General features: G+C 53.3%; 1 protein-coding gene across 17 annotated transcripts in view; it reads right to left on the bottom strand.

The window, feature by feature from the left end:
* The window catches only part of CAMK2G (calcium/calmodulin dependent protein kinase II gamma), a 54,615-nt gene that overhangs the window by 38,915 nt on the left and 827 nt on the right, over window positions 1-14,873 (bottom strand). For all 17 annotated transcript variants that reach the window (XM_036110272.2, XM_036110278.2, XM_036110273.2 and 14 more), the window contains exons 2-3: window positions 14,066-14,160; window positions 3,064-3,123 (exon numbers count right to left, since the gene is read on the bottom strand). In XM_036110272.2, coding sequence (XP_035966165.1) covers window positions 3,064-3,123; window positions 14,066-14,160 — 155 coding nt within the window. The remainder of the gene's footprint in view (window positions 1-3,063; window positions 3,124-14,065; window positions 14,161-14,873) is intronic.

Genomic DNA, 14,873 nt, shown 5'->3' with positions numbered 1-14,873 from the left:
CTCCATTCAGACTGGAGACAGGACAACTACCGGCCCCTCCTCTTCACTCCACACCTCTGGCCATTCTCCCAAAGCTGTTTCAGGTTCTGCAGAATGCCTCATAACCAACAGGCTTTTTTTTTTTTTTCATCAATAAACTTTATTTTTTTGAGTTTAGGGTTCATAGCAAAACTGAGTAGGAAGTCCAGAAAGCATCCACATACCACCTGCCCCCACACACAGGGCCTCCCCTACCATCAGCATGCCCTACCAGCCCGGCACATTTGTTACAATCGATGAACCTACACTGACACATTGCTGTCACCCAGACTGCAGTTTACATGAGCATTCGCTCTTCCAGCAGGCTTTTTAACTCCTGGGATAGAATATCTATTAGGGAAGAAAACTGGGGATGCCTGGCTCCTTGCACCAAAAATCCTTCTGAGTTCAAGTACAGCAGCCAGAGAGGGACCATGTACTCTCTGTTCTCAGCTTCCTCAACTCTGAGCCACTCTTGGGCTGGTCCACTTGTATCCCCTTGGGATGGAGTTAAAGAGGCTGGAGCCAAAGGGGCCACAACTCTGAAGGACGGGGCAGCGAAGAGAGGGGAATAGTGAATTAGGGCACAAAACGGCCTCCTCTCTGCCACAAGCCAGATCAGGATCCATGGCAACCTCAGCCTCCTGGATCTACCGCCCCACCACGTCTCCAGGAGCCCGGTTCCCACCGGAAGCCAGAGAGCCCGGCCAGCCAGCTCTCCCAGGACACAGTCCTGACTCACCCTTCCCTCTCGCTGCTCTTGATCCCGGAATAAGGCCCCAGACCAACATCCCTCAGGATCTGGGAGCAGTTGTGAAATGAAGCACAGTTCTGGGCAATCAGATGCTGATGAAGTGAGTGTGCCTGGCCTGGCCTGGCTTGGATCTCGCGGGGCCCCTAACAGGGCAGATGACTAGGGTAGGCGGTCCCCCAACTGCCAGGACCCCAGGTCGAGCTGGGGGCAGGTGATTAAAAAGGAAAGAGCTACCAAACCAAGTGAGGTCTAAAAGGTCAAAAGTATATATTTAATTTCTAGAAAGGCATAAAAAGAAAGGTACGACTGTTTTCAGCTAGAATCCCATTTTTGTCCTTCCTGGTCATGTCTCAGCGGTCTTCATCTTACCCCAACCCTTCCAGGGTCGATCAAGTCCGTGCTACGGACGATGCAGACGTGGTTCTGCCTCCTGCCTCGCCCACCCCACCTTTTGTGCTCCTCCTGGCATGAGAACAACTCTACGACTTGGTCACGAGTAGCATAAGGGAAGGAAGTTGCTGTCCTCAGATCCTGAGCCCTGGGACTGGAACATTAAAATGCTCCCGTGCTTGTGGATGACTCTAGTTACCCACAGGCTTTTTCTTTCTGTTCTGGAACTTCTAGGTTAGAGGTCACAAGCTCAAAAGCCTCCAGGGACCAGGTAGGCAGTGCAAACATAAGGTTAACAAGGGAGTTGGCAAAGGACGGTTGGCCAGTAGACTTTGGGGGGCAGCCACTGCCCAGCCTAGCTGATTCTGGCCGCATACAGATGCGGGCTCAGCAGACCCCCAATGTCTGATTCGCAAAACTGGGAAACAGAATTTTTTTTTCCCCAAAATGCAAAATCTTGTTTTTAAATACTGGCAAATAATAAAATATTTTTAGACCACTGAGCTGGCCAAACAAAACACGCCCGAATTTGCGACTGCTGCTCGGCGCTCCTCTCATTGTCTCTCCTACCCAAGGTGACACGTCGGTCCCCACTGTGCTGTTTGCAGGTGAGCGTCTGACTTCGGAGCTCACGCAGGGAGCTCCAGGAGTTCTAAGCCTGGGACCCATCAGCTGAGAGGTGTTGGCTCGGTGGGACACACCGCACCAGCAGAGCTGAGCATTGGCTATGTCAATCCGCTCCGGGTGTAATCCAAGCTGCTGACTGCGATCTGTAAAGCCCTGCATGGTTGGAGTTCTGGTTAGCTCAGAGCTACTCCTCTCCCCTTGGGCTAGAGTACGACCTCAGCTCTCCCACGTTAAGAGCTCACGTTAAGCTTTCCAGCCGAAGGTCTGGCAGACCAGAGGCTGGGTAGCTCCAGAGGAAGCATCAGGCTTCAGCAAGTCACCTCCCAGCCCCGGCCGCCAACAGAGCAGAGCGGGCAGCCTCCGGGGCACTGTGGGAGCCCCGATATTTAGGCCATGCCTGAGGAGCAAGGAACACGTGTTTTTCTTTGTGATGACTCAGGGCTTTCAGGGAAAAACCTAGGAGATGCTCCCTGCTCTGCCTCAAGTCAAGACTGGGGTTTCTGCTCAGACACTGCAGCCAGCCCCGTTTCTATCCCCTCTGCGAGAAGCACCAAATCAGGGCCAACGCTTCTGGCAAAGACTATTTCAGCTGAACAATGTAAAACTGAGCTGGAGTGGGTTGTGGCAGGCAAACCTCCTCAGGCTTTAGAACAACCAACAATGTGCTCTTGTCCCCCAAGTCAGGGTGGGAGCAGGGAGAAATCCTCTTAATTTTTTCTCCTTCCCCATGAGAGTGGCTCCTGCCTTCCCTTCTCCAGAGAAGCCAGGCGGGTGGGCAGCTTGCTTTCCTGGCTCTGGGGAATACAAACGGGAGCACCATGGAAACCCCCAGAGTGCGCATGACACCGTAACAGGAACAAAACTCTTTCAAGTCCAGAAACAAAATCCGGACCCTTTTATGACGGCTGTGGAAGGCCCCTGGTGAGGGATGCTGGCAGGCTACTAGCCCGGAGCCTCACACGCTGCAGGCCCTGGACCTCAGCCCAAAGACGGAAGGAGAAGGGGAAGAAAGGGAGTCTGAAACCTGTTCTAGGACCTCCTATCCTGGCCCTGAAATGGCACTGTGGGGATGGAGACCCGCAGGTCTCTAGAGCAGAAGGTCCCAGCGTTCTGAGCAAGACACACCTGCTATCCCACTTGGACAAAAAAAAAAAAAAAATTACACCAGGCAAAGATCCAGGGACAGAACTGGTTTCAGACACAAAAGCAGTGGATCTCTGTTCTCCCTACCTTCTACCAGATGCCCAAGAATTACCCCGAGCGAAGGTGCTTACCAATGTTTGGATGTTTCAAAAGTCGGCATATCCGGGCCTCACGTTCTAGTTTCTGGTGATCTAAAAGCAGAAGAGAGAAAACAAAAACCATCAGCCATCCATTCTATTTGTGGCCACCTGGCTATTCATAGTCCTTCAATCATTAGGCACCAACTATGCACTTTTTACTAATTTGCTGAATTAATGCAGCAAGTCACAGCAATCCTAGAGACAGGTATTATGACTTTTTTCAAATGAGGAAATGCCCTAGGAAAGTCCCTCAAGTTAGTGAGGCAGAGTCAGGACTTGAATCCAGGTCTTCGACTACAACTCTGGTACCCTTTTCACTACAGCAGGGATTTCACTTGGCCAGGGCGTCCAGAATCTCTTCCTTGATAGAGATACTACCAATAACTAAGTTTTTATTGAACACCCACTATAGGACCAGGCACTGTGCTAGGAATTTTGCAAATATTCTCTGATTTAGTCTTCACAGTATCCCTGAAACATAATGATGCTGACAACCAAGATGATGATGAAGATGATAATGATCTGACAAAATGATAAGCAGAGCTAACATTTCTCGAGAGCTTACTTCTACACCAGGTACAAACATCTTTTAATTTATTCTCATAACCACTCTATGAGGCTGGCACTATTATGATGCCCACTTTGCAGTAATTTTGCTTCTCCCCAGGATCCTCCTGGCCACACCCTGCTGTGAGCGCTCACCTCTTGGCACTCAGGCACTGGGGTTACTCTGTTTTGGTGAAAGGACCCAAATCCCGGAGTCCCCAGGTACAAGCAAGCTGCATTGGTCGGTTCCTTCCACAGGAAGGCAGAGCTCCAGGAAGTAGAAAGAGAGGATGCTACCACTCAAAGCAAGGCAGCCTAGCAGCCCTCCCCCCTCTACCTGCTGCAACAGTCCCCTCCTTCACAAAGTCTTCCCTGTTCTTCCTGGCAGATGTGACTTCTCCTCTCTCTGAGCATCCCCCCATCTTCTGCTGCACTTCTTAGAATTTTCACATCGCACATTATGTCCAGTATCTTTTGGTCCCAAGCTCTTCAAAGGGTGGGACCTCTCTGAGTGATGCTTCCTATCCTAGAGTTCCTGCCTTGATGGGGCTTCGTATTGGTTTATCAATAACACCAATGGTAGTAACAACCATTATTTACTGAGGAGTCACTATATGCCAGGCAGAGGCGTGGGTTATCTTCCTTCACCCTCACCGAGACCCTGTGAAGTAAAGGATCTAATGAACTCCATTACATGACAAATGAGGAAACTGAGGCTTGAAAAGTTGAAGTAACCCACCCAAGGTCCCAGGCAGTGGATGCAGGCAGTCTGAGCCTAGAGCCCTTTCTCCATCACTATGCAATGATGACAGGATAAAGTGAGGACAGCTAGTAAAGACTCCGGGCTTTGGGAGGCATTTCTCCAGGTCTGGGCAGGTGCCTTCACATCCACACCTGCCAAGCAATTCCTGCCTCCCTTGGTAAGGGCTTCTGTCCACCCCACCTCCAGCTCAACAGCAAAGAGCCTCTGTAGAGCTCCCTATGACCCCCACAACCATCCTACCAGGGAGGTGCTATCACTGTCACCTCTTCACAGATAATGAAACTGAAGCCCAGAGAAGTTAAATAACTCGCCCGAGATCCTGCAGCAGGAAAGGGAAAGAACTGGGATTCCAACCCAGGCCTGCCAAAATAATGTAGTCTGAGATAACACAGGGATTATAGACTAAAACGATTCACATTTGTTGTTTCACCAATCACCCCCCGTTTTGTCCTAAACTTTCCCTCTAGCAACAGCTCTGCTTTGTGCAAGAAGGAGGTGGGGACAGACAGAGATTAGTTCCTGCTGCCCAGCTAATCCATCCCAGCTGCCCAAAGATCTGGGTCAGGTCCTCCTTTCCATCCTCAGTTTGGCGTTAGCACTGACCAGGATGCAGCCAGAGAACCACAGGTGACCCCCCAGTCCCACATCACCTGGGATCCGTCGGTCCCAGGGACCTGCAGACCCTGGAGGTAGTTGAGGAAGTAGTGCTAGCCCTGCTCAGTGGCAGGGGGGCTTGCTTCTTCCAGATCTGGCCGGGAAGATGCCAGGGCTACCCCGCCTTCCTCCCAGCTCCTGGAACTGGGCTGGAAGTACCAAGCTAGCCAGCCCCAAAGATTCCGCCCTCTGACCACTCACCTCGCCACCCTCTGACCCACAACCCTTGGGCTTGGCTGCCCGGGCAGGTGCAGGAGAACAGCATCTTGCAATGTGGAGGTGGCTGCTGAGGGGAAGGCCTGGAAGATTAATGTTTATCTCCTCCCTTAAGTCTCTTACTGGCTAATGGTTACAGTCCCACAAGAGTAGCAGCACTAAAAATAAGGGTGCTCTGGCTTCACCAGTGACTCAGAACAGGGAGAGGAGAGACACAGATTCAGACTTCCAGCTCCTCGAAGGAGCTGCCCACCGTCCAGAGGGTCCTTGTTAGCCACTTAATTCAACCCTGTCTCCAAGGAGCCGAGTCCCCATGTCTTCTCTGAATCCCAGGCTGCTCCTTAGTCTTTGTGCTGATCCTTAGCGTGTACTCCATCCATGAACACAACAGTTTTGGAGTCAGACAGCCCTGGGTTGAGTCCGAGCACGGCTATGGCAGGTGAGTTATTAAATCCATCTGCGCCTCATTCATTCATTCAAAAACACTGTTCTGAACGCTGCGGCTACAGCAGTGAACAAAACAAGACAAAAATCCCTGCCTTCGTGGAGGTGATATTCTAGTGGGGCTGGGAGGGGGGGAGGGACAGACAAGAAGAAGGGGATGGCACAGGAAATGTCATGGCAAGTGCAAAATGTGGGAAAATAAAGCAGGGAAAAGGCACAGTACACATTTAAATAGGACAGTCATGGAAGAGCCGCAGCAAGGAAGTGACGTTTGATTGGGACCCGAAGGAGGTGACACAAGGAGCCAGGCACATATCCCGGGGAAAAGTTTCCTCACTTGGAAACGGAGGCAGGGCTCTCTGCAGATTAAATGCGGTAACTGGGTAAATGCTCAGTGCAGTGCCTGGCACACGGGGAGAACCTGATCCAAAGACACTGAGCGAGTCGGACCCAGAGTCCGGCCAGAGTCCACAGCACCCCAGCAGAGCCCTCTGACTTGGCTCGGCCACAGCCCTCCTGAGGGGGAGGTATCCCCTCTGGGCTGGAAGTACCAAAGCTGCTGCTTTGGGTGGGGCCCGCCCTGGGGAGAGGAGAGCAACAGGGGCTTCTCAGAGAGAGGACAGCCTAGCCACGCCACTGCCTGCGGGATCCCCCCTCTTCCTCGGCCTCACCCTTGGAGGCGGTGGCGTCCTGCTGTCCAGAAGCTCTGCTCAATGAGCCATGGGGTTTCTGCCTACCATACTCTCCCTGCGTCCTTACACCGTGCACCGCAGGCCAGCGCCCCAGGCTCCCCGCTGTTGTCTCCTGCCCCCGTCCCCCACACACCTCCCGTCCTGGAGTCCCCTCCGGGACCAGGCCCTGTCTGGGCAAAAAAGCAGAGGGCTCCATGCCAGCAGCAGCAGTGGCATTTCAGGAACAAATATGGTTTGTGGAGTATCTTGCCCAACAGCAAGGGCTGTCCTGGCTAAAGCACAGCATCACAACCCCAAAAGGGGTGAAGCCACTGAACTGACTCAGTCCACAGGCGCAGCCTGGGCATCCGGAGGTGGTAACACAGCAGCTGGTGCTTTTGTCCCAAAGATGGCCTTCTCCCTCGAGACACCCCTCCTTCCATGGACCCCTGCGCTCGCTGTTCCGAGGCCTTCAGAGGCTGACCCTCTTCCCACCCACCTTTCAACTGGGCTATTTCCCGCCCCCTCACGTGGCCCAGCCCCCCCTTCCTGTTTGACAACAGCCACTTCCCGCTTCTGCACCGGGCCACTTCCTGCCTGCCTGTGTGCTGCTGCCATGGACAGACCCGCCCCGGCCAACCTTCAGCCCAGCTCTGACCACATCTCTCTGCAAGGTTTTCCCCCGCAGCAGCAGAGGTAGCAACAGGAGCAGAAAGCAGAAGTGGCCGTTATCAGGGACCTGCTCGGGCCTTCCCTAACAGCCCACCCAGTGTAGAGCCAGGCCGGAGAAACAAGCATCCGTGGAGGCCTTGCCTCTCCTGCCTTTGGCCCAAGCACTTCGAGCCTTGGTCCAGGCCAAGTACCCATCACCAGGAAGAGCGGCAAAGAGTGACCAGGTAGTCAGTGCCAAGGGAGGCAGAAAAGAGGAAGCAATGAGGAGACAGCATGTAGCAAAGGGGAGGCAGGGTTCTAGAACCACCTCTCCCCTCAATCCAAACGAGAAGCCTACTCCAAATGCACTTGCCTTCCCCCACCACAGGACCAGGGGCCACGGAAGGCTGGCCACTGATCCTCCATGGCCTTGTAGGGACATGACTGATTTAGTGACATTTCCCTAAAACCACAAATGCCAGTACTAGCTTCACATAAGATTCTACTGCCACCTGAATACACCACCCTCTGTGATGGGAAAGAACACACACGGCCCTACTCCGCCTATGAGGACCCTCCCCAAGTTCCAATCCCAATGACACCTTGGACTTTCCAAAGGGTATTTCAAGGTGCCTGTGATCCTGACATGAATGACGAGAAGATTCCTACAGCTTCCTACAGCCCAATTTCAGATGCTCCAAGTGGAGCGTCTCCTCTTGCTGCCCTCCTGAGTGCCCTCCTCGTCCTTCCCAAGCGGCAGAGGCCTCCATCTGGCCCCCGGGGCCTCACTCTGAGGAGAAAGAACAAGGGCACCATAGGGATTTGGTGTCATAATCCACATTTCCAGCTGCTTATAAACAGCCCCTGGGCTTGGGCACTGACCAGTGGGAATCCCAGGCCACAATCCCATTGACCTCATCCTGACACTGCGATGCCACATCCCTTCCTCTTTGAATCTCACTCCAAAGGTGCAAAGAATCTCCAATTAAGAGCAAAGTCCATCCACCATGCCTGCGCAGGGGTCACGGCTTGGAATTCCTTCACACTCACACACCCGGGACCAGCCGCGTGCTGTGAGTACAGTGGGATGGGGCCCAAAACGTGCTCACGTCAACCCCCCAGGCTCTGTCCGAATCTGGCACCCTCCTTTTCTCTTCAGTCCTCACTCAAGCAGCTCTCACCAGGTGACACAAAGACCCAAGCCCCGCTGTGGCCTCTGTGTCCTAAGAGAAGCTTTAACTAAGGAGGGAGAGGAGAGAGGCACTAACAAGTGCCCCATAACCAAAGTCTCCCAAACCAGCTTAGATGGAGAAAATCCCCATGGGGTCACTTGCAAGCTCCAAGAAGGCAGGGCTCAGCCTCTGGACACTCTGGATTCTCTCCGGGCCAGAACCGGGTCAGCCGCTGAGTTCTCCATGCCCCCGGCAGGGATCTGGGTGCCTGCAGCCTTTGCCCACTGTTTTGGTGACATTTCCTTCATGGTAACCAGCCCCAAGTAAAACATCCCAGGAAGCAGCCCCTAAAAATAGCTCCTCCCAGGGCAGCAGCAAGCTGGGGGGAGGGGAAAGAGAGAGAGGAGAAAAGAGGGGAGCAGATGGGAAGCTGCTGCTGATAGGACCCAGGAAGTAGAGATGGTGCTGGGTGGGGGGGTGGCTGGAAATATCCCCACCACAGAGGGGTCTGTACCCAGAGAGGTGGTACAGATGAGAGCGAGGCCTCGGCCAGCAAAACAGAGGGATTTGCTCCACCAGGCTTAGAGCTCTGGGCCTAGATGGAGGTGTGGATATCAGCACGTATCACAGGAACAAAATGCCCAGAATCTGTGTTTTCAAGGGAGGAGCCATGGGGTAGGTGAAGACCATACTGCTTGAGGATGCTGGGGTCTGAGCACTGGCAAAATCACTGGCATACCTACAGCTCAAAAATAAACCAACCAACCTTTTGTGCCTTGGTTTCCCCACTGGCCCTGGGGCAGATCTTTCTGGCCATGGGCAGATGACAAAAGGCCTCTGCCAAGAGGCACTCAAGAGGTGCAAAGTGCCCATCCCTTCCTGTCATCACCCTTTTGGCACCCATGGGATCAGGCCCCTGTCGGCCTGCCAAGGCTGTCCAGAGAGCAAGCACAGAGCTGGGGGCAGGAGCCTGTCATACCCACTCCTCCCCTTGCCTGTCTCTAGCCTCAGCAGAGAATGGGGTCAGCCACTCACCTCTAGGGTTTCAGCATAGCCCTGAAGCTTGGAGCACAGCTTCTGACAAGAGACCAGGGCAAGCAGCAGGGAGAGAGCAAGGATGGGGCCACCTTCCAAACTCCATCCCCACCCCATGAGGCCAGGACCCAAAGTCAATCTGGGAAGGTGGGTGGGATGGCAGGGTGACGGGCCAGTGTTGTACGAACTAAGTCACATAGCTCACAGCGTGACTGTATGACAAGACCGGCCCAGCATAAGCCTTTGGCACAGAGAAGGGACCTCCAGGCTGCTTTCTCATCCACTTAGGGGAACAAGTCAGTGGAAGTTCAGTCATTTATATACAGGATGCCCGTTTCTCTGTCAACAGAAACTGACTGGCCTGTTATCCTCAGGAGGAAAGCACGGTTTTGTATACGACCTCCTTAAATGCTTCCTCAAGTAGCAGAGTCCCGGCGTTCCAGCGCCGCATAGATCGCTCTTCCTTCCCCCCCCACGCACCCCCGCACCCCCAGGCCCAGCCCTGCACTGCTGCTTCACCCTCCCCTCCCTGCCTCCCCTCGCTTCACCCAGATCCTTAACAGGAAAGTCTTACTTGGAGATACCACAGGGTACACAAATGTCATGGGGGCCACTCAGGCCAACACTAAGGGGGTGGGGACTTACAGCTGGCACCACCCAGGGGGATCTAATTTCAGTCCCCAGGGCCAGCTGGACCCAGAAAGGGACAGCCTTTGCCCTTCTGGTGGCCAACGTGCCACAGCCTCAGGCACTCAGCTCCGCCACAGCCCTGGACACAGGCTGACACCCCAGTCTGGGGGGTCAGAGGAGGCCCCTAATCACAGAAAAGCCCATGGGTACAGATGGCCACATACCAGCAGAGATGCCACCTGGAGAAGGCTGCCAAGGTTTGTCTGGGAAATCTCAGAGAACATGACAAGAGCTACCGCTGGTGCGTCTGCTGATTTTAGATGGCGTTTCTTAAACCGCGGCTGGGGGACCACCTGCATGGAATTCACTAGGGCCCATAAATTCACTATACTTGTTTAAAGTATAGATTCTGGGGCCCAATGCCAGACCTCCTGTGGATAAAGCCCAGGAATCTGTGTTTTTTAACCATACTCAGGTGATCCTTATGCACACTAAAATTGAAAATCGCTGCTGAGAGGAAGTCCCAACATTGCCCTATAAGGGAAGAAAGAATCATAAGCTACACTGTGTTCCTACATCTCCCACCTGCTATATATGCCCCAAGCACAGGTCTTTAACCTCATGTGTCCTCTCCAACAGCCGTGTCAGGCCTGCAGCCTGGCTCCATGGATCAGAAAGGGGGAACCCAAGCCAGCACCAGGGTACGAGGGTTCCTACAACTCGGCTCTGAGTTTCCTGAGAGCCAAAGCCAGGAAGCAACCACGACTGGTTATGTAGCCTCTGAATCCATTCGTTCGACATGTACAGGCCAGGTATGTGTCAGGCACTTTGCTGGGCCCTGCCCACACAGAGGTAAAGAAATAGATCTGGTCCCTACCCTTTACCTCCCAGGTCCTCAGGAAGAGGAAAGCTTTTGCTTACATTTAGCCTCAGTAGAAACTTCTTCACATGGGGTACACAGATTAATAAATAAATAGCAAGTGCTGTAACAGATTTCAAAATATTGTTTCTGGTAGCATCTCTTAGTAAGGCCAAGTGTCCATGTAGTAAAAGCAATTGGAATCCAGATAAATGGGCCAAATACAGAGGTTCCTTATGAGGCCAACTGTTCCAAGGATAAATCCTAAACTACGGAAGAATAAAGGACCATTTGCCCTTCAACTATAGCAATATGGGGAAACGCTTTGGATGTAAGCAAGAGAGCAGGATATAAAATGTTATGCTCCACGAGGTGAAAATCTATATGCATATGAATAAAGATAAGAAGGGAATCTGAAGATTTAAAAATAAAAAAAGACATAAGGGCTCAGGCTCCTTGGGGGGGTGCTCTTAAATCTTAAAATAACGACTTATCATTGCCATCACCTGGCCCACTAGCTCCTGCATCCAAGCCTATTTTAAATGCCTCCTTCAGCCTAGTGGAGAGCTAAGCTTGGAACCACGGGCTCCCTTAAGAGCCCCAACTCCACACCTATGACTGTTCCAAGCAGAGGGAGTGACGTTATATGACTTTCAGTGACTTTATGTAGACAGGCCTGCAGACAAAGACGGTGCTCAACGCACAGCCACACGAACTCCCTACCTTGTAACACAGCTACGAACGTGGGCCTCTGAGGCAATGACAAGAAACAACAGAGCAAAAGGATTCCCACCCAGATGCAATCCCCCCGTAAGACCAGGTGATCTCTCCCCATGCCTCCTGAGCACTTCACTGCAGATGCCCGGGAGAAGCAGCTTGATACTCTTTTCTTTCCTTTTGATTCGCAGCACGGAAAATCACAAACAAGAAAGAACACAGGCAGATAGACTCAGCAAACAGGGCAAGCCCCTTCAGACCCTCATGGATGACTCTGGTGGGCCCACCACATTCCTGGACACAGAAATCCAACACCTGCGGAGCCCTAGACAGACAGACAGCGAAGAGTGAAACCCAGCCCCAGCTGCTGCACCTTTATAAAATATACAGCGTAAACTGAGAGGCTGCAGGGCAGCCACGGGCCTTCACTCCCTAACCCCGTGGGCACCAGCCTAGTGGGCACCCTGGCCCAACTCCCCAGGAGCTCACATCCCCTGGGCCCACACCTACGGCACAGCCCCCAGCTTGGTCCCTCCATCTCCAAGACAACACCCTCCCACTCTCCCACCTCCGAACCATACTGGCACAGACAGACTCCTGACCCCTCTTGTTGGCATCTGTGCCCGTCAGCCAGGACCAAGCCTCTGTCCCTAAGTTAACCTGGTATGCAAGCCACACAACAGAGCCCCAGTCTTGGCATAACCATCTCGAAAGAGGGGGAGTTGATGTCTGAAGCATATGATCTTACACAAGAATCCTTTCCTTGAGGGACAAAAAAAAAAAAAAAAAAATCAAAGAGAAATCAAACCTCATCCAATTTGGGCAGGGAAAGAAAGATGTCAGTTGGAAAAGACAAGGCAAGGTTTAAAGGAGGTGAGGAAGGGAATAGGACATGATGACACAGGTCAGGGAAGTTCAGGTGGGTAGGGAAGGAGGAGAGAATGACAGCCGAAGGCAGGCAGCTCCACAAAGTCACCACGACAGCAATCCTCACATCTCAGAGTGTGGCTCCCAGCGTCCCTCCCTCCCTCACCCCTGGGTCAGAGGACACTGGTGAGATGAGGAACACGAAGCATTGCATCATTAACTGGAGACACCAGACACCAGCCCCATTTCTGATGCACCAGGGCTCTGCTGTGTGGGCACAGGGAGGTATCCACTCTTGAGCTGCCGTCCCTGCCTGCGCCCTGCACCCTTGGCCACAGGATGTCTGCCAAAGAGCCCAGCCCACTGTGTCATCCCCCTACCCCAGGGGAGGAGGGCATCTGACTGCCCACATATCTCTATGGCAACCGTCGCCTCCGACTCAAGGTACCCAGAGAGAAAGAAAACAAACAAATAAGTCAACTTTATAGCCAACGTAGAGGAACTGCAAAAGATGGAGGCTGGGAGGGAGACAGAAAGACAAGCCCTATTTGTGGGGATGAAGAGAAGCCCTCCCAGCCAGGAGGCAGACACAGCCTTGCTAAATGGGTCCCAGAACAACTGGACACATGACAGGAGCCCACTGTCATCTCCGTGGAATTTAATAGCTTCTCTGATGCTTAGGGACATCAACTACAGCTCTCACCCCGGCGTCGCCTGGGTCACTATTAGCCACAGCCCTCACCTTCCCCAGGGCATCAGTCCTGGCTCCTAATATATGTGTGGACATCCTATTGCCCCATACTAACTCCTTTCTCTGAGTCAAAAACCTTTGTCCCCTGCTGCACCCCACAGCCCTCAATGACGACCCATCCCCATACCTCTGTACTCACCAGACCTGTTCACAGAGCACTGCACACACTGCTGGGTCTATACCTATCAGATGAGGTGAGTCTGGCAAGCACCCAATCAAGGTTCAGGGAGTGTAGGTTCAAGGTGTGAAAGACAAAGACAGGGCCTCACCCTCCTGGCCCCAGGTACTTGGGAGGATCTCACAAATCAGGCTCCAAGGCCTGGGCCTTCACAATCCTCGGACCTGGAGGCAATGCTGCTCCCACCCAGACCAGGCCACTGAGATTTCCAGACCATGAGGCATCACCCTCCACCCAGGACAGGCTGCATCTGCTGCTGCACCACCAACTTTGTAATTTGATCAAAAAAGCAATCAAGTTCATCTGGCAGGATCTGTTCCCGAGAAGCCCTCGCCAGCAGCAGCCTCCCCTGATGTTTACAGATTCCCTTCCCTTGGGAGTCTGTTCTGCCGCCTGGTGGGCAGGGGGAGGCTGGATTTGTCAGAGCTGTTCACTTACTGCATTTCCATCCTAAGTCACCACTGGGGCACAGGGACCAAGACAGGCCTGGAGCGGCTGCCCACTGCCCGCAACACAGAGACTCCAAATTAAGAGCTCTCCGTTCCATGCCCCCATCACTCCCCATGTCGCTGCCTCCCTTAAAAACCAAACTCCCTTGAGCCTTCAGGTACCACTCCTCCCTGTAGCTACCTACATGTCTTACATCTTTTTCATTCTTTTCTACCTGAGCACTTCTGGTTCCCCATGCAACTCCTTGCCTGGCTTCCAAGTCAACCAACCCTGAAATTCCAATTCTTCTGCAGGGGCTAAAATACACAACTCTCAATTCCTGGAGCATCTTCAGAAGCTATAGCCCTTGGAGGCAGCCTAGGGAGAGGCCAAGATGGGGGAACACTCACCCCGGGCAGATAACTTCTTGGTGTTGATGATTTTTGCTGCGTACTCTTGCGTGGAGGTTTTCTTCACACACCTGCGGACCACAGAGAAAGCACCCCTGGAGGGAGAAGGGGGAAAGAACTGGGACACGGAGCAGAGCAGTGACACAGACACGCTTCAGGTCTGAGAACAGCGATGCTCCCGTCACCAGCCCTTTAGTCAAAATCATACACACCAGCGTAGTGACCATCACCTTCTAACCTGGGGCAGAAGGATGTGGCCACTGCATGACACGGAACGGATGTGGGTGGAGGACCACCCCATCCCACCCCCCACATCTACTTTGCTGGACAAAGCAACAGCCCCAACCTCAGGCTGTACATCAAGAGCTGGTGGGCAATGCTTAAAACACACACCTGCTGCATCTCCCGGACAGCCCCGCAGTCCGGCCAAGAGAACCAGGAGAAGGGACAGAGACCCGGCCCTTCTCTCAGCAGAAATAGTTGAGGGCAGGGGAAGGAGAGATTAGGAAGACGGTATGACTCCGAGGGGGAGATCTCCCTCAATCATGGGGGTAGGTGAGGAAAGTGAGGCTCAAACCCCCCACGACCGGCTTCATTCCACTGCATCCCTGGCTCAACTGACAGCAGGGAAACAGAGGATCCAGTTGTAGGTCTCAGACACCAACAGCTCCCCTACCCCATGATTTTTTCCACTACTTTCCCCCCAAATGGGAGCTCGCACTCTCTAGCTCTGGAAACGTCTAGGGGGGCGGGCAGGGCGGGGGCTGCAGTGGCCGGGCTCGGCGCCGCGGGTGGGGGTGGGGGGGCC

Source organism: Halichoerus grypus, chromosome 7 (genome assembly GCF_964656455.1).
Source record: "Halichoerus grypus chromosome 7, mHalGry1.hap1.1, whole genome shotgun sequence".
NCBI lineage: Eukaryota > Metazoa > Chordata > Mammalia > Carnivora > Phocidae > Halichoerus > Halichoerus grypus.
The sequence above is the reverse complement of the archived record's forward strand: the minus strand, read 5'-3'. Positions and strand labels throughout refer to the sequence as shown.